Genomic DNA, 26,025 nt, shown 5'->3' with positions numbered 1-26,025 from the left:
CTACCCAACCTGAGTAATAATCCACTAACACAATAAGGAACTTTTTTTCTCCAAACAATTTCAAATATGGTCCGATGATGTCAATTCCAAGCATCCCCCATGGCGCATCACCTTTGTCAATGCTAATTGGTTTGGACTTGACAATCCTACAACTCTTATCACTGTTTTGACACGGCCAACAATTCCTGATAAACCTCTCAATCATGATATCCATGCCTGGCCACCAGTATTTCAACCGCACATTATTTTTAGTGCCTGTGATGCCAGGATGGCCTTGGTGCGCCTTCTCAATAAGTTCATTCCAAAACTTGTGTGGCGGAATTAACTTATCTCCTCTTACTAAAAATCCATCTTCCATAGACAATTCATCCCTAATCTCCCAATATTTCCTACAACCTTCGCTTATAACTTTTTTTTCAGGCCAACCAAACTCGGTGTACTTCCTTATATCTTGCAATTCCTCATCTTTAGCCAATTCTTCTATCCACATCTCCTTGGACGTGACCTCAAAAATAACTGCTACTATTTCTTCATCTGGATCTGCATTCGCTTCATTATTCTTTAACGGCAATCTAGATAAATAATCGGCTATTATATTCCTCTTTCCCGGCACATACCTCACAGAAAAATTGTAATCCTGCAATTTTAAACTGAGTCTAGCTAATCTCGGAGATGCTTTACACATTCCTCTCACTGTGAGAACTTCTATCAACGGTTTATGGTCAGTTTGAATTACAAACTTGTTTCCCCATAAATATTTTCTAAAATAATTCACTGACCATGAACATGCCAATAATTCCTTTTCGATTACAGAATATCTGCCTTCTGTTTCTGAGATTGCTCTCGAAGCATGACTGATGCTTTTTTCATTGGCATCTTCATCTATCTGTGTTAACACTGCTCCTAGACCATTTCCACTCGCATCCACTGTAATCTTGGTGAGTCTCCCATAAAGAAATCCTCCCAATTCTACAGAATTGCAAATCCCTCCTTTTATACTTCTGACTGCCTCACTACATTCATCATTCCACACAAACTTTGCATCTTTTTTCAATAATTTCCTCAATGGTTCCGTTGTAATTGCAAAGTTTTTCACAAATCTGTTGTAATATTCACACAAACCCAAAAACGATCTTAGTTCGTCTTTGTTTTTAGGTTCTGGTGACTCCTTGATAGCTTCTAATGCATCTCTTTTGGGTTTGTAACCTTTACCATTTACTCCATGTCCTAAATATTCTACCTCCTCTACCCCATTTGCATTTGGTCATCTCAATTTTCAACCCAACTTCTTCCAACCTTTTCAACACTTCCTTCAATCTCCCATCATGCTCCACCGACCCCTTGCCAAATACTATTATGTCATCTTGATATACCATCACTCCACTCAGACCTTTCAACACATTTGTCATAATTCTTTGAAATACTGCTGCTGCAGACGCTAGTCCAAATGGCATGCGTTTGTAACGATACAATCCATGAGGTGTAACAAATGCTGTAATGTCTCTACAGTCTTCTGTTAATGATATTTGATGATATGCGCTCGATAGGTCCAAAGTGGAAAATACATCAGCATTGTCAATGTGATTCAACATCTCAGAAATGATGGGAAGTGGAAAAACATCTGTTATAATGTTCTTGTTGACATCTCTCAAATCCACACAAATCCTAGGTTTTCTATTTTTCTTCACTGCAATTACAATAGGGCTCACCCACTCTGATGACTCAATTTTTTCTATAACTCCTTCAGTTTCTAATAATATCAATTCCTGCTCCACCTTTTCAGCGATGGCAAATGGAATGGGTCTGGATTTTATGTGCCTAACAGGTATCGCTCCTTTCTTGAGTCGTATTCTGTGTGAAAAATCTTTTAACAATCCTAATTTTACCGCTTTGCCTTGCTCCTTTTCCTTAACTTCCTTAGTTTCTCATGCTTGACTCTTATTGACAACCAAAACTTGCTCTTCGTTGCATGGATCCAACCTGATTCTCAGTCCAGCTTGATCTCTCCACCCCAAAACATCTACTCCTTTTTTAGCAACATATACCTTTACTTGAGATCGTCTGTCTCTGAATTGAATAATACTCGAGAACCAACCAATCATCTTGATTCTGGATCCTTCAAATCCTCCAGGATTTATTATGTCTGATACTTCCATCTTGGTTTTGAGGCCACGTTTTGCTAAACTTTTCCACGTTTTCTCTGTGATAATTGTCCATGGCGAACAACTATCCACCTTCACCTTGAGTTTCCAATTGTCCAGGAATACCTCACAACTCGGGCATTTAAATTCTCCATCAGGTGGTTCTCGTATAAGAAACACTCTTTCTTCATCCGATTCTTCTTCTTCCATTATGGCAGAGACTTTCTTCCTCCTTCTACACATAACAGCGAAATGGCCTCTTATTCCACAATTTCCGCATTTTTGTCCCAATGCAGGACATTGTTTAGCATAAGCATAATGGCCAGTTCTGCCACAACTATAACATCTGTCTCCTTCCTTCTGTTGGTTATACTGAACCCTTTGATCATTTTGAACCCTGGTTTCATTCTTCATCCAGTTCTTTCCTTTGTATGAGTTCCCTTTCTGCTCTAAATTCTTCATTCTGTTGTTTCATCCTGCATTAATTTCACCTTTCTCTTTATTCTTGATATTTGTCCCACCTCTGTCTTTAGGTCGAATTACATTCACCTGAGCTTGCTCCTCGGTTTCCTTTTCTTGCATCTCCTTGCTGCCTTGGCTATGTTTCTGCATGCTCTGTGCAGCTTCTTCTTTCTTGTTTTTCATCTCTCTCGAACACAATTGAGTGTGTTCTACTCGCTTTGCTATGGCTATGGTTTCTGGTAGGGATGGGTTGCCCACCATCCATAGCCTGTCCTGAATAATATTATCTTTCGAGTGGATAATGATTTGATCTCTGATTAACTCGTCCAAAGTGATGCCATTGCCAAATTGGCACGTCCGTGACAGTATTCTCAATGCAGAGACATATTCTTCAATGCTCTCATGTTCTTTCTGCACTCTGGTGTAGAACTTGTACCTGTTTATAGCTACATTGGTTTCTGGAGCATAATATTTGTCCAATTGCCTAATAGCTCTATCATGTTCATCCGCGTCACCAGCTTCATCCACAGTTAATTCTGGCAATTCTCTGAACTTCCTTTGTCCTTCCAACCCCAATGCGTGTAGCAGTAGTAACTTCTTTTTCCGGGATGTGAGTTCCTCCTGTTCTACAGCCTGAATGTAATTTAACCAGAACTCTTTCCATTCTGACCACAAGACCACTGGTTGACCAGGAGTTGGAAGGAAACTTGACGGCGGTTGTATCCTAATGCCTTGCAGCATCCTTGAATGCTAAATGTATTTTCTTGTTATACAGCTGTTCCTTGTACAGTTGTAGAAATTGCTAAATTCAGAAATTTAAACTTCAAGCACTGTGAGGAGGAAGAGTGGATCACTGTCTACTCCTCATTCTCAATGTCAAACATATCATGTGACTTGTACATTTATATAGGTCCTTTCTTCTGCTTCCCTCTCTGTGCTATGTACACAACCTGTCACACGGGGGCGGGGCACAATTCATGAAATACGACCTGATTCTCAGCACAAACCAACGTAATGTCAGCACGTTGGTTCGGAGCGTCTGCTCTCCTTCACCGCACAAGCCTGCGCCGTGTGGCACAGCAGCTCGGAGCGTCCGCTCTTGCGTAATAAGGCGATTCTGTTCACCTTTTCAGCACAAGCCTGCACAGCATGGTGCAGCAGCTCGGAGCGTCCGCTCTCCGTAGTTAACAGCTCGATAAATCAGCTGACGTTGTTGTTTCACCCGATTCGGCCTGTGGGTTCTCAGGGCGCCGGCATCCTCGTCGCCATTTGATGTATGCAGCCGTACAACAAAGGTTGTGAACGTCCTTTATTTGTATACGAACTTCTTATCTTACATTTATCCGGCGCCCAGCACAGCAACCTCCAACCTCACTCGACATCCCTCTTTCAACCGTCTCTCTCACGTCACCTGTCTCCACATTCTATCACACACATACTCAGTGCTGAAAGTGGGCCGGGGCCTGCCGGGGCCGGGCCCCGGCAGTCTCCAAAAAGTGGGACTGAGCCGGGGCCCTGCCGGGGCCCACGTCCAACCGCAACATTGCCGGAATGCATTATCCCGTCGCGGCCGCAGCCGCGACGGGAGTTGCGCCTGCCATGAAGACAGGCGAGCCGACAGAAGTGGCAGCCAGACACAGCGACGCTGTGACTGGCTGCCACTTCCGTCAGTCATAGTAACTGCATCTGGTGACCCCTCGCGCGAGAGGTCACCAGAGGCAGTTACTGTCCCTTTGTTTCCCCAGGTCGCCGAGGCGTCTTTAACCCTCGGCGAACCTGGGGATTCCTTGACGTTTATAAAAGATGGCTTTGAAAGTACACATTTCAAGCCATCTTTTATAAAGCTTTGTCGACGGACAATTTTGTCCGTAGTCAAAGCTTTATAAAAGATGGCTTGAATTGTGTACTTTCAAAGCCATCTTTTATAAACCCGAAATCTTTAAAAAAAAAAAAGATGGCCTGAAAACTAGGCAAACCGTAAGGTATGCACACAAATATATTTTAATGTTATATATTTGTGTGCGTACCTTACTATGGTTTGTGTACTTTGCAAGCCATCTTTTATAAACGTAGAAATATGTTACATATCTCTATGTTTAGAAAAGATGGCTTGCATAGCACACAAACCATAGTAAGGTACGCACACAAATATATAACATTTATATATATTTGTGTGTATACCCTACGATTTGCGTACTTTTTAGGCCACGCCCCTCCCACAAGCCACGCCCCCAAATGAGCCCCCCCCCCTCGATTTCTTACCCCACTTAAAGCCCTGCACATACTAGCTGGCAACCACGAGCTGGGAGAGCCGCGAGCCTTCCCACGCTGAAGGAAGCTATCTTTAAATACTACAGATATATATTTCTTTTCTGGGCCCACTCTAAGGACTCTGAGCAGTGGACCCCTTTGCCCCAAGTTAGCTAAACCGGAGACACCTCTAGATACCAGGCCCCTGAGCTTTAAGATGGGGCTTCCTCATAAAAGAAGATTTTAGCAGGACTGTCTGGCCCAGATCGTAATTCTCTAGTGTTTTCTGGGTTCAGGAATACCAGACATGTGTAGGCATGTATTGGCGCTTTTGTATGCAAATGACGTGTCTTGACATTACCCTGTTTGCTGAACCAGTGCGAGTTTTACTGACTCGTGTGCTGCCTGTTAGGGGCCGTCATGTCCGGCCCCACGTCGTGAGGATGCCCAGGGCGGCAGGGAGGGCCAATGGGCCCATTTCTCAGAACTCAGTGCAGGACTGCAATGAGCACGCTGCCACAGGTGGTGGTCTCTAACTGCCTTATGAAAGCCCGTTCAGCACCTTTATTACCTCAGTCACATGCTCATGCATATGACCGTGCACATATGACACCGCAAGCTCTGTGGCCTGGCAGTTACACCACAAAACTGCCTCACCTTCCTGTGGTGTCAGACGTATGGGTGTACTTAAATAGTATTCAGGAGGCAGGGAAGATTTATTTGGTATCCTCATTAACCAAGGATTAGTCATGGATATATATTTTTTTTAAAACTCCAAAATAGAAGTCATTATTCTAAGCGATGCGATGCTTTAATGTAGTGTTAAAGACTTTGATGTGGGGCCGACTTTACCAGTAATGGCCTGCCACTGTGCCAGCCAGAACCAAGATGGGTTGGCAAGGGCTGAGGACCATTACCAACCAAGCCCTCCCCTCTTCAAGGACATTGTTGGCTGTTCCTTTCCCCAGGGTGCTAATAAGGTTTTTTTTTTAAGAGAAAGGAGCATGTCGCTTATCGCACGTGCCCAGTTGCTACATAGAAAGGTGGGCGACAGGTGGAGTGCAGAGTAAAGGTGACACGTGTGTGTTCTTTTGGGCAGTGAGGCTGCAGGAGGGCGGGTGGAAGGGGGGCAGGGAGAGGGGGAGTAACAGGTGGGTGAGGGGGCGAGCCGATGGGCAGGGAGAGTGAACACGGTGTTGCACGTTGCTTCTTCCCTCACGTCGCATGCCATAACGTGCTCGCGTCATCACGCAGCGTGGGGGGCGGAGCCAAGCAGAAGTGCACAAGCAGGGACCAGGGAGGAGAGAGGGGACAGAAGAACCACAGGGACAAGACAAAGGCTCTCGTGCCGCTCCTGTCACAGTGCTCCCAAAATGCTGTCTCCTCCATGGAACCAATGCATCCCAGGCTTATGAAAAAGAATATAAGTAAAACCGATCCAGAGTTTTGTTAGGAGGGGCTGCCCCTTTAAGGCAGCCCACACACTGGATAGACGTCACGCACGGGGGAAGTGACGTGATGAGGGGAGGTGGATGCCAGGAAAAGGCACGTCCAGTTTGTAATTGAATAAAGAAGGTTCTTCTGCCACCCGCTGGTGTCCGTCTATTCTTTAGGGCTATCCAGCCCCCAACATTTGGCGACGAGGATTCGTCCCACCAGCGGTCCTCTTTGTTCTCGCGCTGGAGATCCCTCCGTGCGTGCTCCTCCTCTGCTAATGATCCCACGAGCCCGCGGATCCCCGCTCCTGCAACGTTCCACGTGCCCGGGTGAGCGGCACTTTTGAACTCTCCATGCCCCACACGCGAGCGATCCCGCCACGTGTGTGCGAGCTACATAACACAGCAGACACGTGCGATCCCGCCGTGTACACCGCTGCGTGTGCTGCATCATTTACAAAACACGCGCAATCCCGCCGTGCTCGCCTCTGCAAGTGCCAGAGACATGTGAGATCCGCCATCCCCATCTCACGTACGAGTGCCTGGCAGCAAGAAGAATGAACTAAAACAAAAAAAAAAATCTGTCTTGCTACTCCTCATCCTCCTGCAACCTTCTTCCTCGTCACAGTACTTTCTCCCATGTGACCTTCCGGTGCCATACAATCACAGCAGGCGGACTCTGGAGCACCCTGTACTCACACTTGGCACCAGAGATTGGCGCTGCACAAGCCACTTCAGACTGCTGTTGTAACGCTCACCTGATTCCCACGGAGGCGCTGGTCTTGGCAGGAAGTTGTCTGTGACTCGAAAAGTGATGTGCAGGACTCGATTGGCTTCTGGGGTCGAACCTCTTCGCACTGTGTGTCGAACTCGTAGGGTGAGGTTTCTGCAGGTGAAAGAATATGGGGGCTAATGGTCTGGGTTGTTGAATGTCCCTCTCTCTCTCTCTCTTCCTAGCTTCTCCGTAGAGCCCCCAGGTCAACGTGCTCACCTTAGGTAGGTGAATGCTGGACTCTCCATCTGCGTCTGGTGCAGGGTGCCGTTGCCAGTTCCTTCACTGGTGAAACATACGCCTCTTGAACTCAGAGGATCGTTACCGTCGTTAACTGCACGAGCGGTGAGTTTCCAGACACCTTTTTAGTCTTTATAGTCTTTAGGTGCGTGGCACGTTAATATTGAACAGGACTCTGTATAATGCTTTTCCCTTTTGTCTTGCAGGACTCTTGAGATGGAAGATGGAGTGAGCACCTGGAAATGCGTAAGTAAAAGCAAGCGCTCTAACTGTCTTTTTCCCTTGCAGCTTAATTCGTGCTGAAGAGATGCCGGAGTATTTGCAGGCGTTCTATTGCGACGTGCGCGATGGGCGTAAGTAAATACCTGTCTAATGTCTCTTCTTTTGTCTTTCAGAAGTTGGGTTGCAGCGCCGGAGTTTGCAGCGCCAGAGTCCGCGGAATGCCCGTAAGTAATAACAATGCTTTTGTCTTCACAGGCGGCGATGCAGCGTGAAGAAATCCGGAATTCGCGGAGTGCCAGTAAGTAATAACAATGCTTTTGTCTTCACAGGCGGAGGTGCAGCGTGAAGAAATGGCCGCAGCCGATGGATCAGGTGAGTAAGCACTGCGAGTAAAGGTTGCCTTGCTAACCTGTTGTTTCTTGTCTTTGCAGGTGCTGCTGTTGACTGGATACAGGAATGGTAAGTAGAATTCTTGCAGGTTCAGGATCGAAAGAAGAAAGGCTGGTACAGACTCGGTGAGCGTTCTGCTGCAGATGCAGAATAACGCGAAGCACGTTTCATCTATCGGGTGTGGTTTAAATAGCCTTGGAGTGATGAGGCGTCTTCCCCCACGGCCCTGCCTAGGTAAGAAAAGAGTTCCAGTTCCAGAAGAGTTCCAGTGCTGTATCCAGAGAGTGGAGCTTGCCCCACCCAGGTAAGAAAGTAGTTCCTGTTCACAGAGGACTTCTAAGTGGCTGGTAAGTAAGCAGCATGGTCTGCTGCAGGTAAGTCCACCCAAGCATCTTCACACATATTATGAGCCCGGCGCTTCCAGTGCCGGGACCGATGGTTTTGATGAGCCTGGTGCCACCGGTGCCAGGACAAGGTCCAAAAGGTCCCAGTGGGGACCAGCTGGTCCCTAGGATTAGGGTTAGGGGCCTGCTTCCAAGGACGTTGGGCTGGTCCTGGCTCCTTGGAAGCAGTGATCATGACAGCTGTGGAATCGTCTAAAGGGTATATCGCCTGCAAGTGACGTCAATCGCACTCATCATGAGTACCGCCACAGATCAGGCATCGTCCAGCTCGCAATCACCGCTAGCTGTCTCAAGGTCCACCGTCACAGCATGGCGCATGCCGCCCCCCTTTTTCCATGACGCCACAAGCAGATAAGGGTGCAGGTGGGTGGAATGGTTGGAGGACTTTAATAAGTTTATAGATGCAGCAGGAGAAGCAACCTCCCCACGACTACGCAGCATGTTCATCAACACGGCGGGTACAGAGATAAAAACGCTGATCAAAACCATACCATCAACAGAAATTAATGACTTTGACAGTCTTATTGCAGCCCTAAACAAACGCCTCGTCATCGCCCCCAATAGAGACTATGAGAGATATGTCTTCAACTAGTGCACACAGCGCATTGAAGAAACGGTGGATGAATTCATCACGAGACTTCGAGTTGAAGAAGCACTGTCAGTTTGATGCGTTTTCGCTGGATGAAGCGATCCAACTCAGTCATCGAGGGCTGCGTGTCATCGGCACTACAGAAGCAACTTCTTAAGAAACCCGTCACCGTTGAACAAGTGAGTGAAATGGCGCGCATACTTGAGAGAGTGAAAGAGCAAGCCACACATATGACCACCAACACCACCACAAAACGCGATAAGAGTGACATCATAGCAGCAATGCAGGCTGGCAATTTCAAAAACTACGACAGAAGCGTCACGTCGACCTCGCGTATGCAAAGACAATGCTACAGATGTGGAATGGCATTCCTGCATGCAGGATCCTGCCCAGCGCTCTCCCAAAAAATGTGGTAACTGTGGCAGGGAAGGCCATTTTCAGTCTGTGCAGGGAAGGAAAACCATTTCCCACTATGCGCATGAGTACAGGCCTGCAGGCCAGACCAGCCCAAAGAATATTCCCCAGCCAATCTTACCAGTCACGACCCTACCAGCAAGGGCCAAGGATATGCATAAGGGTGGTGGAGGAAGTCTATCCGGACGAAGACAACCAAGAGTATGCGACACAAGGACAAACTGTGCATTTGAGGGATGAGTATGATGGACCACCAACAGCACGTCATGAGCCTTCACTAGAAACCCAGGGAGAGTTTGACTATGATAGCGCATATGACCTATATGCCCAAAATGAGTTTGTCAATCTTAGCATGGATGAAAAGGAAGCCCAGGAGGCACCCAGGATACTGATAGACATTTGCAATCAACAATTCTGCTTTCTGATTGACTCGGGAGCAACAGTGAACATTATGGGAGAAACAGAGTTTCAACTACTCCACAACAAACCGATACTAAATCCCTCAACCTCGAAGATATATCAATGGGGAGCGGATGCCCCGCTGCACTGTATAGGGTCATTCAAAAGGAGACTCACTTTTGCCGACAAGGCTACCAACACCGTCATCCATGTCATAAGAAGCCCCACCAAAGGCTGGTCTTTCGGCATCTTACCTAGGGCTAATCAATATACCCGTCCGAGATGGAGATGTCATTGGGTCATCAGAGGCACAAGTCAGCAAGCAAGAACAGATACATAACATGGTCTCTCGTGACAACCCAGCCATCACGAAAGATGACATCATCAAAGAATTCCCACAACTGTGCCATGGACTAGGCAGATTGAAGGGCCCACCGATCAAGCTACACATATACCTGGCAATTCAACTAGTCCCACAACATCCGCGCAGGGTAGGGTTTCACCTACAAGAGGCAGTGTCAAAAGAGCTAGACCAACTACTAAGCAACGACATCATCGAGCCGGCCACGGGCCCAACACCATGGGTTCCTCCCCTCCGTAGTCGTCCCAAAGAAGGGCGGTCGCCTGAGACTATGTGTCGATATGAGAGTAGCCAACACAGCCTTACAGCGGGAGCATCACCCCGGACCAAAAATCGACGACATGATTGTCGAGCTAAACAAATCTGCCCTTTTCTCAAATCAGGGGTATCATCAAATAGTGCTTCACCCAGATTCACGGCCCATCACCACATTCTTATCACACGATGGACTGTTCTGCTACAAGTGGCTAAATTTTGGGATCTCGTCAGCGGCTGAAATATTTCATGAAACAATCCGGCAGATCATACGTCCCATCAAAGGGACTCAATTACAGTGACGACATTCTGGTTTCTGGAAAGTCACGCAAGGAGCATGATGTAGCACTCGTGAGAAGAATGTCAGGCAGTACAGGAGGCCAGACTAACACTCAATATTGAGAAATGTCAGTTCAACAAAGCCAAACTCAAGTTCTTTGGCCACGTTTTCTCAGAAGATGGGATGACCTCTGACCCCGATAAAGTATCGACCATCTTTCAGCTGGACAGACCTATCCAAATTGCGGACGTCAGATCATTCCTGGGAATGGCCAGGTACTGCGCTCGATACATTCCACATTTTGCGTCCATTACTGAACCGCTCAGGCGCCTACTGCAAAAGGAAGTCGCATTCGAATAGTCTGAGGATTGCCAAGCAGCTTTCGACACCATAAAACAGTCCCTGACAGAGGCTAGGAAGCTGGCGTACTTTGACCCCGAATGGCACACTGAGGTAGTGGTGGATGCCAGCCCGGTGGGACTGGGTGCCATTCCAGCACAAACCAGCAGACAACACACCCACCCGAGGCACATAGTTGCCTATGCCAGCAGGGCCCTAGCCCCACCGGAGTCTGCCTATTCCCAGGCAGAGAAAGAGAGCCTGACAGCGGTCTGGGCGTGCAAACACTTCCATAATTTCATCATTGGGAAGAAATTCACCTTAATTACAGATCATCAAGCCTTATTATCCCTTTTTGGCACTCCGCGGACAAAAATGCCACCTATGATTGAGAGGTGGGGAATCCGTCTGCAGGAGTATGACTTTGACATCATTCACCGACCAGGGGGTGAGAACAACCCAGCGGACTACCTCTCCAGACATCCGGTTAGCAGCCCACACCACGACAGGGTGACACGGAATACATCAGCTACGTCACCGCCAATGCGTTACCACCGGCTATATCCATCGAAACGATTGCGGTGGAGTCGGCCGCAGACCCATCCATGGCCCTAGAAATCAGTCTGACAGAAAATAACAGATGGAAGGACTTTCACAGAGCAGTCCAAAGACACCCAGGTGCATGCCGTGATGAGATCTAGAGACTGGCGAGAGTGCACACAGAATTAGCGATCCAGGACAAGGCCATTCTGGTACGAGGCTGCAAAATTGTCATACCCATCACGTTGCGCTCTGAGGTCATCAAAACTGCACATGAGGGACACCGTGGAGTGGAAAACACGAAAAGACAGTTAAGATGCAATGTCTGGTTCCACTTCATGGACGATATGGTCAACCGGTGGGTCAAGAACTGCACGGCATACCAGTGCACAGCAAAACCTGAGCCACCAGTACCGCTCAGAATAACCACAATTCCAGACCATCCATGGGAGAGAGTAGCCATCGATTTCGATGGACCACGGGAGGAAGGAGATTACCTACTATTATTCATCGATAAACATCCAGGTTCCCCATAGTGAAACGGGTCAAATCGACAGCCTTTGACCATGTCGCTGCGACATTTGTTGAAGTCTTCAGCAAGTGGGGGATACCAGACACACTAAAATCATATAATGGAGCTCCGTTCAGTGGTCATGAATTCGGCGTGTTCGCAAAACACATGGGATTCCGTCACCAAAGAGTGACACGGAGATGGCCGCAAGCTAACGGAATGGCAGAAGATGTATGGCATCCATTAAAAAGACCATGCAAAGAGCACGCCTAGAAGGGACTGACCCCCATCAAGCGCTATGCAGAATGTTGAGAGACTACAGGAACACGCCCCACGAAGCCACCAACAGAACCCCAGCAGAGCTCATGATGAAGTACCAGGTCAGGACAAGACTCGTCAACAAGGCGGCCTGAAGCAGACCAGGAAGTCATCAAGCGAGATGGAGCAACCAAAGAGAAAACTCAGGAGCAGACTGACAGAAGGAGGAGGGCACAGCCAAAAGAATTCCAAATAGGAGATGAGGTGTGGGTACAAAGAGCCATAACAAAAAAGACAGACTCACAGTACTTACCCGAGCCGCTTCAAGTAATTGCAGTAAAAGGGACAATGGTAACAGCGGCGAATGGAGAACATGAAGTGACTGGCAACAGTTCAAGCTTCAAGCATGTCACAGGACCTGCTGAAGAGGAGCCACCCCCTGAGGATCCTGACCAGAATACACAGACATTCATGATGAAGCATGGGTCCCCCTCGAACCATAGGTTCAAAGTCAGGTCAACCCTGTGGAAGACACTGACGGCGGCCCCCACCCAGAGCCGCGAGGAAGACCCCAGAGGAGCATCAGGAGGCCTCCCAGGTTAGTGGAGGAGTGTTGACAGAGTCGCCAGTTGGCCAAGTTTAAGTTACTTGTAAGGACATTTGTCCGGGGGTGTTGTTAGGAGGGGCTGCCCCTTTAAGGCAGCCCACACACTGGGTAGACGTCACGGGGGAAGTGACGTGATGAGGGGAGGAGGATGCCAGGAAAAGGCACTTCCCGTTTGTAATTGAATAAAGAAGGTTCTTCTGCCACCCGCTGGTGTCCATGTATTCTGTAGGGCTATCCAGCCACCAACAAGTTTGGTCTCCTAATTAAAGGTGTGTGGACTTTGCATCACACTGCAGTGGCAGGCTCGAGCACCACAGTGACGACGAGGACGGGATTCTTCAACCCTCTAAAGGTCATATAAGCCCCTGCCAGCCTTCCAACCAAACCCAGGCACCCCCTTCACACCATGGAATAGCAAGCTTCAACTGTCCAATATGAACGCAGAAGAATATGTCGGTGCTGGGTAGAAAGCGACTCTGTCGAACAACTTGGGCGTGAAAGGACACCGAATATTCGAAGGTCTACCAGTATATGCAGCACCAACTGCAGATGCTGCCCTATAAGTCTTCATGGAAGCCAAACTGTACATGAACAATCACACAAGCGCCTAATGTAGTACTGCATCGAACCAGATTTTATGCCAAGAAACAAGGTTTGATACAATCCGTAAAGGATTTTGTGGTCATATTAAGAGAATTGTCGGCTCTCTGTGAATTCGGCAACACAGACTTAGAAAGGGTCAGAAGTATGCTAGTAACTCCCTGTAGAGACTTGAATTTGCAGGAAGAAACGATAAACGCAAAAGAATTCAACACTGGTAGAGGCCATTGTGATAGTGCAGCCAGTGGAGGAGACAGCGGTCAGAAGAAACGCTGCAGAAAAACAGAGGGAGATGGAAGTTAAGCTCGTATCGAGATCAAACAGATATAAGAAGAATGATGAGACAAGAAGCAATGGAAATGTATACAGAGCGCAAAAACAGCGAGAACCTTTGAAATATGGTGATGACCAACACCTAGCAAATGATGGGAAATGTCCTACAAGACAAAACATGAGTTGGAAGAAGGTAAGCCATTAATGAAATGCTGCACGTTCAGGAAACGGCAAGAAGTCAGTGTTGTTGCTGCGTCATCGTCTGACTCTGAGGAAGAAGTGTCGGAAGGCCCAACCGTATTAGCTATGAGTGATAAAACAAGGAAACCCAAGTCCAAACCATACTTCAATGTAATAGTCAAAGATGTGAAGGTCTCCATGCCAGCAGATTCCAGGTCGGACCATACCATACTCCCTGTAGAACTTTTAAAGAAATGTTTGGGTACCGAAAAACTACAGGTGAAGCTCTCAGACATGGAGCTGGGCGTTTAAGGCTGGAACAAGTTCAAGCCATCCGGGTACACTCAATGCATGCGTACGTTCAAAGGGAGCAGTACGCAGACAAGAATATATACAACGGACATCGGTGCCCCGATCTTATGATGGCCTGAGCAGTGGAGCCTTAAAATAGGACTTGGTCCTTGCAGGAGAGAGCAAGTGTACACTAGAGCCGTGAGAAACTTAAATGAAATAATTAACATGTGCAAGGACATTTTTGGACAGGGCACTGGCGACATGAAAAAATATGCCCATGCGATTTTGTTGAAGAGGGACGCATATCATGTAAAGTGCAAAGTGGGTCTGGTTCCACTCACAGCAAGAAAGGAGCTACAAACCTTGAATAGGCTGACACCTATACCAGTGCCTCTAAGGAAACTCTTTTTCGTGCCTTCACCTGACCTATGGACCCTTCATATGGTCTCTGTGCTCTCTCCTCTTCTCCCATTAATGGTGGCACCCGCTGGGATGTCCTCCTGGCCTCCTTCCACTCCTCTAAGGCCATCATCAATGTCTACGCTAATGGGACCATCTTGGTCCAAGGCCCTCAGGCCAACCTTCACCTCTTTGATAGACGCTTCCCGCGACTCATCAACTTCCTTTCCTCTCCTGCTGTCCCCCCTCCTCTATCCTTGGCTACCTTGCCTCTACCCTCCCTCCCTGCCCCCTCTCTCTTTCCCTCTTCACCTCCGCAGGGCGTACCTCTGATCTGTACCCCTCCACGGAAGTCCTTCAAAGATGGCAACCTTCTCCACATTGCCACTCTCAACTCTCGCTCTGCTGTCAAACATTCCTCTTATATCTGCCGTCTTCTAGAGGAACTGGACTTTGATGTGCTTGGTCTCCCTGAGACATGGTTCACGGCCAGTTCTGTCACCAGCTTTGACACTCTCTTACCAGACGGCTACAAGATCCTCTCCGTGGCCAGGCCTAACCGTGCTGGGGGTGGTGTGGCCCTCATCTTCCCCAAGTGGAATCCTGCCACTGTTACTCCCACGCAGATCTATTCCTCTTTTGAATGTCTTGTCTGCCGACTCTCTCTCTCTCCTAGCCATTCCCTTACTACTATCTATCGGCCACCTGGTCAAATCTCCTCCTTCCTCTCTGGGTGGGCGGACCTCTCCTCCGCACTCCTATCCTCAACCACTCAACCCCTCCTTCTTGGAGACTTCAACATCCACCTGGATGCCTCCTGTCCCCCCTCTGTACTCTTTTGCAACCTCTGCGACGCTCTCACTCTCTATTCTCCCGTCTGGGCCGACCTATTCTCCAGGGGACACTCTTGAAGCTCTGATCTTCTCTGACCTTCCCCTCTCTGTCCCTCTCTCCACTCCTCTCTCCTGGAGTGACCACTTTCTCCTATCCTCCCACCTCACCCTCCCTACCCCACAGGCAAAGCCACCCTCATCACTGCCACCTTCCTTCTTGGTCATCCGACCCATGAAGCGCATGTCAGTTGAGGCTTTTGCTGCCACCTTCTCACCCCCTCCTCTCCCTTCGGCTGACTCGCACCCTGACACAGCCCTCTCCACTCTGCTATATCTGATACTCTTGATATCCTTGCCCCTGTCATGAGAATCCGCCTGAAGCCCAAAGCCAAATGTAACTCCTGGTATGACTTGGATCTCGTCACCCTTAAACGCAAGTGCAGGGTGGCAGAGAGGAAATGGCGTGCTTCATGCGCATCCTCTGACAAACTGGCCTGTCACCTGCTCCAAAGGCAATACCGGCTCTCCATTCTCTCCAAGAAGAGAGCCCTCATCCAAGACCGCATCTCTGCGGCATCTAACAATTGGGCCGAACTCTTTGAAATCTGCAAGGAACTGGCCAACCCTGCCGCAGTCTCTACCTCTCCTGTCCCCGCCCAGGCCCTCTGTACGGCCCTGGCCTCTCATTTCATCTCTAAAACTCAGGACATCCTGTCCTCACTCTCCTCCTATCACCTCCCCCCCTCTATTCCCTGCTGTCCCTCTAGCCCTTCTGAAGCCAACCCTCCTCTCCCCTTCTCTGCCTTTCCCCTTTTTTCTGCTGACAAGGTTTCGAGACAAGTCCGATCTATGAAAGTCTCGTCAAAACAGGTCCACCCCTGTTCCTCCAAAACCATCAAGGACCACATCGACTCCTTGGCCCCTGCCCTGGCCGACTTCTGCAATCACTCTCTCACCTCTGGAGTCTTCCCATCCCCTCTCAAGCACTCCCTTGTGCACCCCCTTCTTAAGAAACCCTCTTCCGACCCCTCCTGCCCAGCCAACTACCGCCCTATCTCTATCACTCCCTTCCTGGGCAAGCTCCTGGAGAAACTCGCCATCTCCCAGCTTAACCTCCATGCTGAATCTGTTGGCAGTCTTCATGACCATCAGTCTGGCTTCAGAGCCGCCAGAAGCACGGAAACTGCTCTCCTGAACATCCGTGAGGACCTGCTCTCGAACCTTGATTCTAACATTCCTTGTGTTCTCATTTTGCTTGATCTCTCTTCTGCCTTTGATACTGTCAACCATACCATCTTGCTCAACCGTCTCTGTGATAACCTGGGAATCACTGGTCAGGCTCTGGCGTGGCTGACCTCTTTCCTCTCTAATCGATCCTCCCAGGTCCAACTGGTGTCTTTCCTTTCTGACATCTTTTTCTCTACCTGTGGTTTCCCCCAGGGTTCTAACCTCTCCCCCTGGCTTTTCAACCAGTATCTGGCACTTCTCGCCCACCGCGTCGCCGCTCTCTGCCCCTACTTTCAGTGCTATGCGGATGATCCCCAGCTCATTTTCAGGCTACCCTCTGCCTCCTCTTCTCCTTCCCTCATCTCTGACTGTCTTTCTGCTATCCAGGACTGGTGTGCCGCCAATGACCTCTGCCTTAATGCCAGTAAGACTGAGATCCTACTCATCGGCACACCCACTCCCTCCTTCCCTGCAGCTCTCTGGCCGGCCTCACTTGGCCCTCTTCCTGCTCCTACCTGCAAGGCAAAAAACCTCGGGGTCATCTTAGACTCCACACTCTCCTTCTCTCCTCACATATCTGACGTCTCTAAGAAGTCACACTACCAGCTACACCTCCTCAGAGGTATCCTTCCCTTCCTCTCCTTCCCCCAGAAGCTCACTATCTCTAGAGCCCTGGTTCTCTCGAAGCTGGACTACTGTAACAGCCTCTATCTAAATCTTCCTGCCTCTACTCTCCGCCATTTGCAACTCATCCAGAACAGAACTGCGAGACTTGTCCTTGGCCTCAAGCCCATGGACTGTATCTCTCCAGGACTGAAATCACTACACTGGCTCCCAGTGGCTGCGAGGATCAAGTTCAAAACCCTTTGCATTGTCCACAAGGCCTTCTGGGGCCTTGGGCCAAAATACCTTCAACTCCCTCTTCCTAAATATCTTCCTTCTCGAGCTCTTCGCTCATCCGCCTCCAACTCCCTCATGGTCAGCCTCTTTTCCAAACGAGTTGGTGGCAGATCTCTCTCCTCTGCAGGGGCCTCCCTCTGGAACAGCCTTCCTGCCCCCCTGAAACTTGAGGAGAACCATCCCCGGTTCCGGAAGCACCTCAAAACCTTCCTCTTCGCCTCCGCTTTCTCTCCCCCTCTCCCCTGCTAAAGTTACTAAACTGCAACGAATCTGCAACTGGGCCACTCACCTTCTCGGTCCTTGGCCCAACCACTCTCCCCTGCACTGCCTCCCTGGCACCCCCTGCACTACGGGACTGTGTCTGTATCCCTACAGCCCCTCCTTCCCAGCACTTATCTGCACTTACTCGCACTGCCACTAGATGGCCCTTGTTACTTTCCTGTATGCTGTTACCCTGTACTGCACTTACCCTTCTCCCTTTCCCCTCGCAGTTCTCCCTTTCCCCTCCTCCGTTGCACTTGCGCGATCTGAATGACACCTGGCCTAGTAGAATCGTTGTAGGTCTCCCCTTGTTCCCCCCCCCTGCCTCGTCGCGCCTTGAAACACTTGTGTATAGGTGCGTTATAAATACCATATCATATTATATATCATATCATTAATTACATTGAGGCTGAAGGCACATTCAAGCCATCGAGGCGACCAGCTGGCTCAGCACAGTGGATCTCATGAAGGAGAAGGGGACTGGGAAACTTCACTTGTGCGTTGATCTCAGGAGTCTTAATAGGAATATAATATACAACTACTCGTTACCAAGCATTTCAGAACTAATGCATGTCATTGGTGACGCAAAAGTGTTCTTGCAATGCGACATGAGAAATGCATACCAACAGGTTCCTCCCCACGATTTCGCCTCCAAGATTTCACTCTCATGCCTTTTGGCCTGTCATTGGCAGAATCTGTCTTTCAATGCCTCTTGGACACAATACTGAAAAAAGTCGCTAATGTGGCGTACTTTCAAGATGTGCTGTTGTTCAGTGACAATCAGGGAGACCACAACCAAACGCTGCATGAGGTGGTTACAAACTTGAGCAAAGGAGGAGTATGTTTAGGCAGAGAGAAATGCTATGTTGCTGTCCCCATGGGGGAATACCTGGGATATACGATCTGGGTGAAGGTATCATCCCAAAGGAAGATCCGTGAGAGTCATTAGAGAAGTGCCTTTGCATGAGGATGATGATCAGCTAAAATCATTGATGCACCTGTCCGAAATATTATGGACACTTCCTCAAAATGAACACATGAGAAACCTTCTAAAAAAAGGGTTGCCGTTCCTGTGGACAGGGGAGTGCTAATGTTCCTTCGATGGCATCAAGGATGAGATAAGAAAGCACCATGCATTAAGCTGTTCAACAACTGTCTGGAAATGAGTGTCATTGTGGATGCAAACGCATATGGCATAGGGGCCACCCTCGCACAACAGCAAGATCAGGATGAAAGGATTGTTGCTTACATGTCAAAAGCTCTAATGACAACAGAGTCAAACTACTCGGAGATTGAGAGAGAAATGCTCACCTGTCTGTGGGCTATGCAGCACTTCTGTTATTAATCACTTGTGTACAGGCGTGTTATAAATGACCTATCATCATATCTGTGGGTCGGAATGTTCATCTCATCACTGACCACAAACCGCTGGTGAATATATTTTACAGAGCCACTCCTAACAGCATCACAGGTGTGTCGCCTTTTGAGATCATAAGAGGGAGAAAAATGGATATCAGATGAATTCTAAAATGGCTGTCATACATCAGAGGTGATCCAAATGGCTGTCATACATCAGAGGTGATCCAATTGGTGTCATACATCAGAGGTGATCCAAATGGCTGTCATACATCAGAGGTGATCCGCTTGGCATCTACTAGGAAATCAAATATAGAGCTGTCAAGAAAGAAGAGGTTTGACTCTCGCACTGTGACGTCTGCCCCTTTAATAACTCCTGGCGATGGGGTTAAGATAAAGCTCACTCACAAGAACAAACAAACGCTATCCAAATACAGCCAGCCGATACGGGTAAAAAAAAACGGGCATGGATTATATAGTCACTGAAGAAGGAAAAAGATGGAACATAGAAAGGGTAGCGTTATACCAACGGAAAACCGATATTAGAAATGACTGCAAGGAAGACAGCACAAGCACAGACGTTATTACTCGAGCATCAAGGCAGGGACTCAGCAGACCGGAGTGAAGAAAGTGGTGAAGTCGAGATAGATAGTGAGAGACCAGGACCAGAAGAGGATCACACGAGAGAACATAGACAAACCCAAAGAAGCTGAAGAGCTCCAGCAAAGTTATATGACTGTGTTGTGTGCGGCTTCTCCCCTCGTGTTCCATCAAATGACATGCCCACATCACCACAGAGTGTGGGGGCACATCCAAGCAGGAGAGCATGAGCGGGGAGGAGAGAAGGTACGGACGAAGCACGGAGACTGATGGAGGCTCTTGCACCGGTCCTGTGCTGCCAACAATGCTGTCTCAACCGTATGTAATATGCCATTTGTAAAGCGCCTACTGCCATTGGTATGGCCTCAAAGCTCCGTTGGATGAACGCCCTCAGGAGGACGGAAGTCCGAGATTGGTCTGAGTAGATGCGTGTGTGCATTGTTGCCAGTTTGAAGGTAGGTAGGAGTGGTTAAATCCTGGTTGGTGACCCAATTAGAACTGGCCTGTGGTTGGGTGCTCTGGAGGCTGTCGGGAGAGTATGCAAGTCAATGAGACTGGTTATTCATGCAGCTATACAGACTTTTTATCATGGCACTTAGCTGCATTTTAGTGTCAGAGGTGATGTGCGATCTGAGATCGAGTAGCGGGTGCTTGCGGAAGTTTGAGGATATAACAAATAAATCCCAGTGCCTATGAAGTGAAACAAAGACATAAAGAAGAAAAAGGATCTAGAGTTCGGTCTTCCATTTAAAGGCGGGTGTACTTGTTATCACACTGGAGTGGCAGGTTAGAGCACCAGAGGTGTCTCGGGAAGTAGCTGACGAGTCACGAAAGGATTGCAGGCTAATACCGGCAGATCAAACCGGCGTCCCTAGCTTCCTGGTTGGCAACACACACCTGGTGCTAATGGGTGGTTCCCAGTCTACTGGATGAGGAAGGTCTCTGGTACCGCATCCTGAAGAGCATCTGCTAATCCGCATAAACGATGTGCACACTTTCAGTATGTATGCAACTGATTTGCATTCTTGGTTCTGTGCACATGTGTCTCTAAGTGTACATTGTAATCCATATTTGAAGTGCAGTGCCTCTGTGCACGTTCTACTCGCCCTTGTAAATCCTGCCATTCTCGCATGAGAAGTATAGAAGTACACTGATTCAATATCGCACAAGCTGCACGGCTTGAACGATTCTGATGCACTGGGAACCAGGTGTGTTACTAGGGCTGGAAAAGATCTGCGGCTACGGTAAAGTCGGGGCTAGCTAGTCTTTTGGTTGTAGACCCTGAACTCCTATCTGCAGCTTCAACCAAAAGACCCGGGGCTATATCCCCTCAGTACCTCCCTAGCGCGCCTCGGCTGGGAACGATCATGCATTGCTGCATGCAGTGCAACCACATGTCGTGTGTGGGTTGTGTGTGCACATAGGGATGGGGTATCGCAGCACTCAGGAGAATGAGCCGAATGGGAAATGTACCCGGTGAAGCTGTTTTGCCCAGATACCTGCAGCTCCTGCACCGTGCACCATTCAGAATAAGGGTGCTAATGTGAAGAAATAGTGAATGTTTTCAGTACTCTGGATTTATCCTTCGAAAGATTTCCTGGCTGTGGAAAGTTGGATGCAATTCAACACAGCTTATCCCAAATGTGTTCTTCCTTCTTCTAAAGTAGCAGTTTAGAGGAGGGAGCAGCAAGAAATAACCAATTATGACTCAATGGCTAATCAATGGCTTTGCTCAAAATCTGTTGATCCCTTTTCACATCAAAAGGTCAGCCGTGAGTCACTGCCTGCTCCATGATGGGGCAGACACCCCACTTCTGCAGTCTGCACCACCTTAGTTAGAACAGGAGAAAAGTGTCTAATTCTAAAGACACTCCCGTTCCCTGCACACCATTCGAGATGAAAAAATCAGTCAAAACAGTATTTAAACTTTCAAAAGCATATAATTATCATTCAACAGTACACCAAACGTAAATTAATACAGTGATTTCTGGTCAACACTCAATTCAGAAAACAAAACAACTTGAATAGAATGGCCATCATGTAAAAAGAAGAAATAATCTTGCGTTGAAGCGAAATTCCAAGCTCTACACGTTTCAGGGTTACAACCCCTTCTTCAGGAGCAAGGTAATCTGTAATCACACATATACAAGGAAATCCATAAACATATTGATCAGTGCCAATGTAATCTACAAGTAATTCATCAAGAACATTCTCATTAGACAACTATCCAAGGATCACAGTTCCTATCAAGCACCCTGTTTTTACATATGCACCCTCTTTCCTCCCTCTTAATGTGCCAGGGTTTAACTGCAGTGTGACTCCAAAAGTAAAACTACAAGTGAAGCAAAATAGACGAGCTTAAAATGTACCTGTGTATTAAAAAATCCAAAAGATTGAAGAAATCTGCTTTGGAAGATGTAGAAACAGCACTCAACTGTGAGTTTGAGGTTTTCACGGACAAACACTGGATAGGCTGCCATAGACTGAGTGTACCAAATGTAGATCATGTTCTACTCTTTCAGTGTGTGATCTATAGAAAATAATAGGTGTAGTTAAATAACTATATTCCTATACATCCTCATTCTGAGTCGTGTAGCCAGTGTCAGTGATGGTACAACCCACACAAGTTACTACTACGTCCCCTCTTGGATAAAGTGATGAAGGGTTTGTAGCTGTGTTTACACACTGTGTGTATATTCCAGTCAAAGCCAATAGAATATCCGATATCCACGTGAGTATAACCAGAATATCGGGTGCAAAACCTATGAATATGTATGCACGCCACTAATGTGCAAAGTGTAAAGACCACCAAGCCCAATCTTTGGAGTGCTGAGAAAATTAGAAAATGATGAGAAAGGAATCCAGTTAATGCCGACATCACACACAAACAGACAAGAATGTGAAGAACGTAGGAACCGAACAAATAGTGCTTACCTAGTCGATGTTAAGAACGCTCAATCCTATTAATCCAGCCCCGTGTACTTCCACGTCAATGTCCAACGCTCGTATACTAAACGCTACGGCGAAGGAAACCATCCAAGCTTTATCTAGCAGGTGATCAAATCACGTGTCGGAAAAACGCTTGCGAAGAAACGTATCTAGACCGTTACTTCACATTCCATATTTAACTCATAAAATGTAGAAGTCTCATACAATTGAGCGAGCATAGTAATCCAATACTTCAAGAGTAAACACCAGAAAAGTGCAGACCAAAAATAGGTAAATGAAGGAATAAAAGGACAACAATAAAGGTAAAACATATATACTATTGGGTGAATAGTTAGACACAGAATAATGCTTCACTTTACTGAATCAGTGAGATCTCTACACGCTTATGTGCTGCCTTGCCCTTATGCAGTCTCAGAAGCATGGGGGTGTTTGTGGTGCGTGAGTGGTTTCTAACACTCTGGTTGTTTGTTCCTGCAGATTGTTTCGCAGCCATGGCAGTGTCCCTCCGCTTCCTTCTGTTGGTGTTGGTGATGCTTAGCATTCCTCAAGGTAAGATCCGCCCCAAGGTTTGTAATGTCCCTGCAGTGGTAAGAGCCCAGAATCTGAAACCATTGCGGTGCTTGTTGACTTCCATCCATGTCTTTCAGCAGTGCCATCTGTGGCAGCTAATCCTATTCAGCTGCAGCCAGATACATCTTATGCCCATCTCTTACCACCGATAATGCTCCATGCCAGGGTTCCTCAAATCCTTACTGATATGAGCCCAAAATCTACTAGCCCACTCACATTGGCGAGAAGGTTTTATGAAGGGCGTGTACCATTTGCACGGTGAGAATGGGGATGTTTGAAACTTTTACTTGACATTTACAGCAGACAACCTTTGCTTGCAGTAAATGGCAAATAAATGGCAAACAAAAGTTTCCCTGTGCCTGGCTGGCCTTTTTGAGGCAGCCTTGTACCAAATATGAGGTGTACGTATGGTAACATGTCAATTTTACAGAAAGCACTGGTATATATTTTGTCACCCGTGATCATGGGGTGAGTGCATTTCTCTTAGGTGGATTATGCAAAGTAAGGACCTTGTCCTACAGTTCTAATGGTATTTTATAGAATTTGCAAGGCCTGCCCACCACCACCACCCTATCTCTAATACAGTCCTCCACCATCTCTGCTAGGTTTGCAGCCAAAGGATAGGAGAACACTTCTCTGTTCTATAGTGCAGCCCTCATATGGCATCTGGTCCCTAGCTTGCAGGCTCTGCCTAGTCTCCTCCTCCATTGCTCTAGCTTCTTGTGTTGATGTTGTTGGCCTGTAGCCTGCATTTTACACCTAGCACTGGAAGGTGGGGGCATGGATTACACGCTAGAGGTGAGCGAGAGAGTGGTGTGCATGGTGTTGGTGGTCTGAGATTTACATCTGGCACTGGAGGGTGTAATGTAATGTAATTTGTCATTTGTATAGCCCCTGTTCTCTTAAGTATGGCCTCGAATCGCTGTAGGTGAACGCCCTTGGGGGCTGAAGTTCAAGGTATGGAAATTTGTTTGAAGAGTTTAGAATGCATATGTGCATTTTAGCCCATACGACGATAGGCAGGGGTGGCCAATTCCCTGTTAGCTACCCATGTCGAGCTGGTATGTGGATGGGAGCTGTCAGGTAGTCTGGAGAGTATAAGAGTGCAGGAGACTCATTATGTGTCCAGCTACAACACCTTTTTGTCATGGGGGATGGATGCGTTCTTATAGCAGAGGTGTTGAGCGATGTGTCTTAATGTAGTGTATGATAGCAAATGTTTGCGGGTGGGTGGCTTCCACAAGCAGGGAGTATGATACATACCCGTTTGTGCCGGCTGGTTTCGTAGAAGTGATGTGGATTCTGTCCTGTGGTCTGTTAGCGTTTATTCTCTCTGTCACTCAGTACATTTCATGCTGGGTTAATTTCTGCCCCCGGCCTAACTGAGAGGTGGTTAAATAACCTGAGGTGTGGCATGGGTTCCTCAGGATGTATGGGGTGGAACAGCTAGGTCTTGAGGGCCTTCAGGAAGATAAGGTGATCCTCTGTGCAGCGGATGCTAAGGGGAATGCTGTTCCAGTTTAAGGGGGCTTTGACGGAGAAGGATGATCCCTCTATTCTTGTCAATTTGAATGGGTGGTCACAAGGAGGAGTGCGGGACCTGATTGCAGGTTTCTATTAGGTTGGTAATTGTTGCATTTCTGTTGAAGGTATTCTGGGCCTGTCTTGTGGATGGCACGGTGGGTGATGCACATGGCTTTGAAAGTGGCCCATCGCCCGACAGGGAGCCAGTGGAAGACACGAAGGGCAGGTGTGATGTGCACTCTGGGGCCAAGGGCCAGGAGGACCTTAGCTGCAGAGTTTTGGCCCCGTTGGAGCTTTCCGAGTTGATATTTGGGGGCGCCTCGGTAAAGACAATTAGCGTACTTTAGGCGGTAGAGGATGATGGCCACAATTGGAGTGACTCTGTGAGGGTAGGAGAGGTAGGGGAAGATGCTCCTTTGAATGCAGAGGTGAAGATAGCAAGATTTAGACACAGTGTTAATGTGGTGAGAGTGTCAGATCAGCGTCCATGGTGCATCTCAGGTTCTTTACTGCAATGGATGCTGCAGGAGGAGGACCTAGCGAGGATGGGCAAGGGGTAGGTTGGGGGAAGAGAGACATCTTGCCGCAGATCATGATTTCAGTTTTTCCAGGGGTTGAGGCGGATATGGTTAGCCATCATTCAGTGGTCGATTTCTGTGAGGCAAGAGACGATGTCGGGTGGGGGGATGGAAGAGGTCTTAGGGATCTTGAAGATGATCTGAGTGTCATCTGCAGCATTGTTGTAGCAGGTTAGGTCATGAGGGCAAATAATAGCAGGGAGGGGGCTCATGTAGAGATTGAAGAGTAGGGCAGATAGGAAGGCACCCCGAGGAACCCTGTTGGTGATGGCTCGGGGGGCAGAGGTGAAGGGACGAAGAAGGGTGATTTGTGGTGTTTTAGTGAGGCATGGGGACATCCATCTTAGTGCTGTGTCCCTTAAGCCGAGTAAGTAGAGTCTGTCTGTGATGATGCTGTGGTTGATGGTTTCAAAGGCTGCCAAGAGGTCTAGGAGGATAAGAGCGAACCAGCCTTCTGAGTCTGCGGTGCTTTCGATGTCATTCCAGATGGAGACTTGGGATGATGCCGTTCCTCTCAGGGGTCTGAATCCAACCTCCTCCTCGACTCCGCCCAGTCTTCTGGGCAGGGTCGAGGAGGAAGTTGTATTCAGTGAAAAGGCAAAGATAGGGGT

At 48.0% G+C, this 26,025-nt stretch overlaps 1 protein-coding gene across 1 annotated transcript in view; it reads left to right on the top strand.

Moving 5' to 3' along the window:
* Window positions 1-26,025, top strand: part of LOC138498143 (uncharacterized) — a 139,490-nt gene that overhangs the window by 49,761 nt on the left and 63,704 nt on the right. The window contains exon 2 of the mRNA XM_069622021.1: window positions 23,220-23,291. Within this exon, the coding sequence (XP_069478122.1) occupies window positions 23,234-23,291 (58 nt within the window). The 5' untranslated portion in view covers window positions 23,220-23,233. The remainder of the gene's footprint in view (window positions 1-23,219; window positions 23,292-26,025) is intronic.

This window comes from Ambystoma mexicanum, chromosome 5q, assembly GCF_040938575.1.
Source record: "Ambystoma mexicanum isolate Mex_15411 chromosome 5q, UKY_AmexF1_1, whole genome shotgun sequence".
NCBI lineage: Eukaryota > Metazoa > Chordata > Amphibia > Caudata > Ambystomatidae > Ambystoma > Ambystoma mexicanum.
The sequence above is the reverse complement of the archived record's forward strand: the minus strand, read 5'-3'. Positions and strand labels throughout refer to the sequence as shown.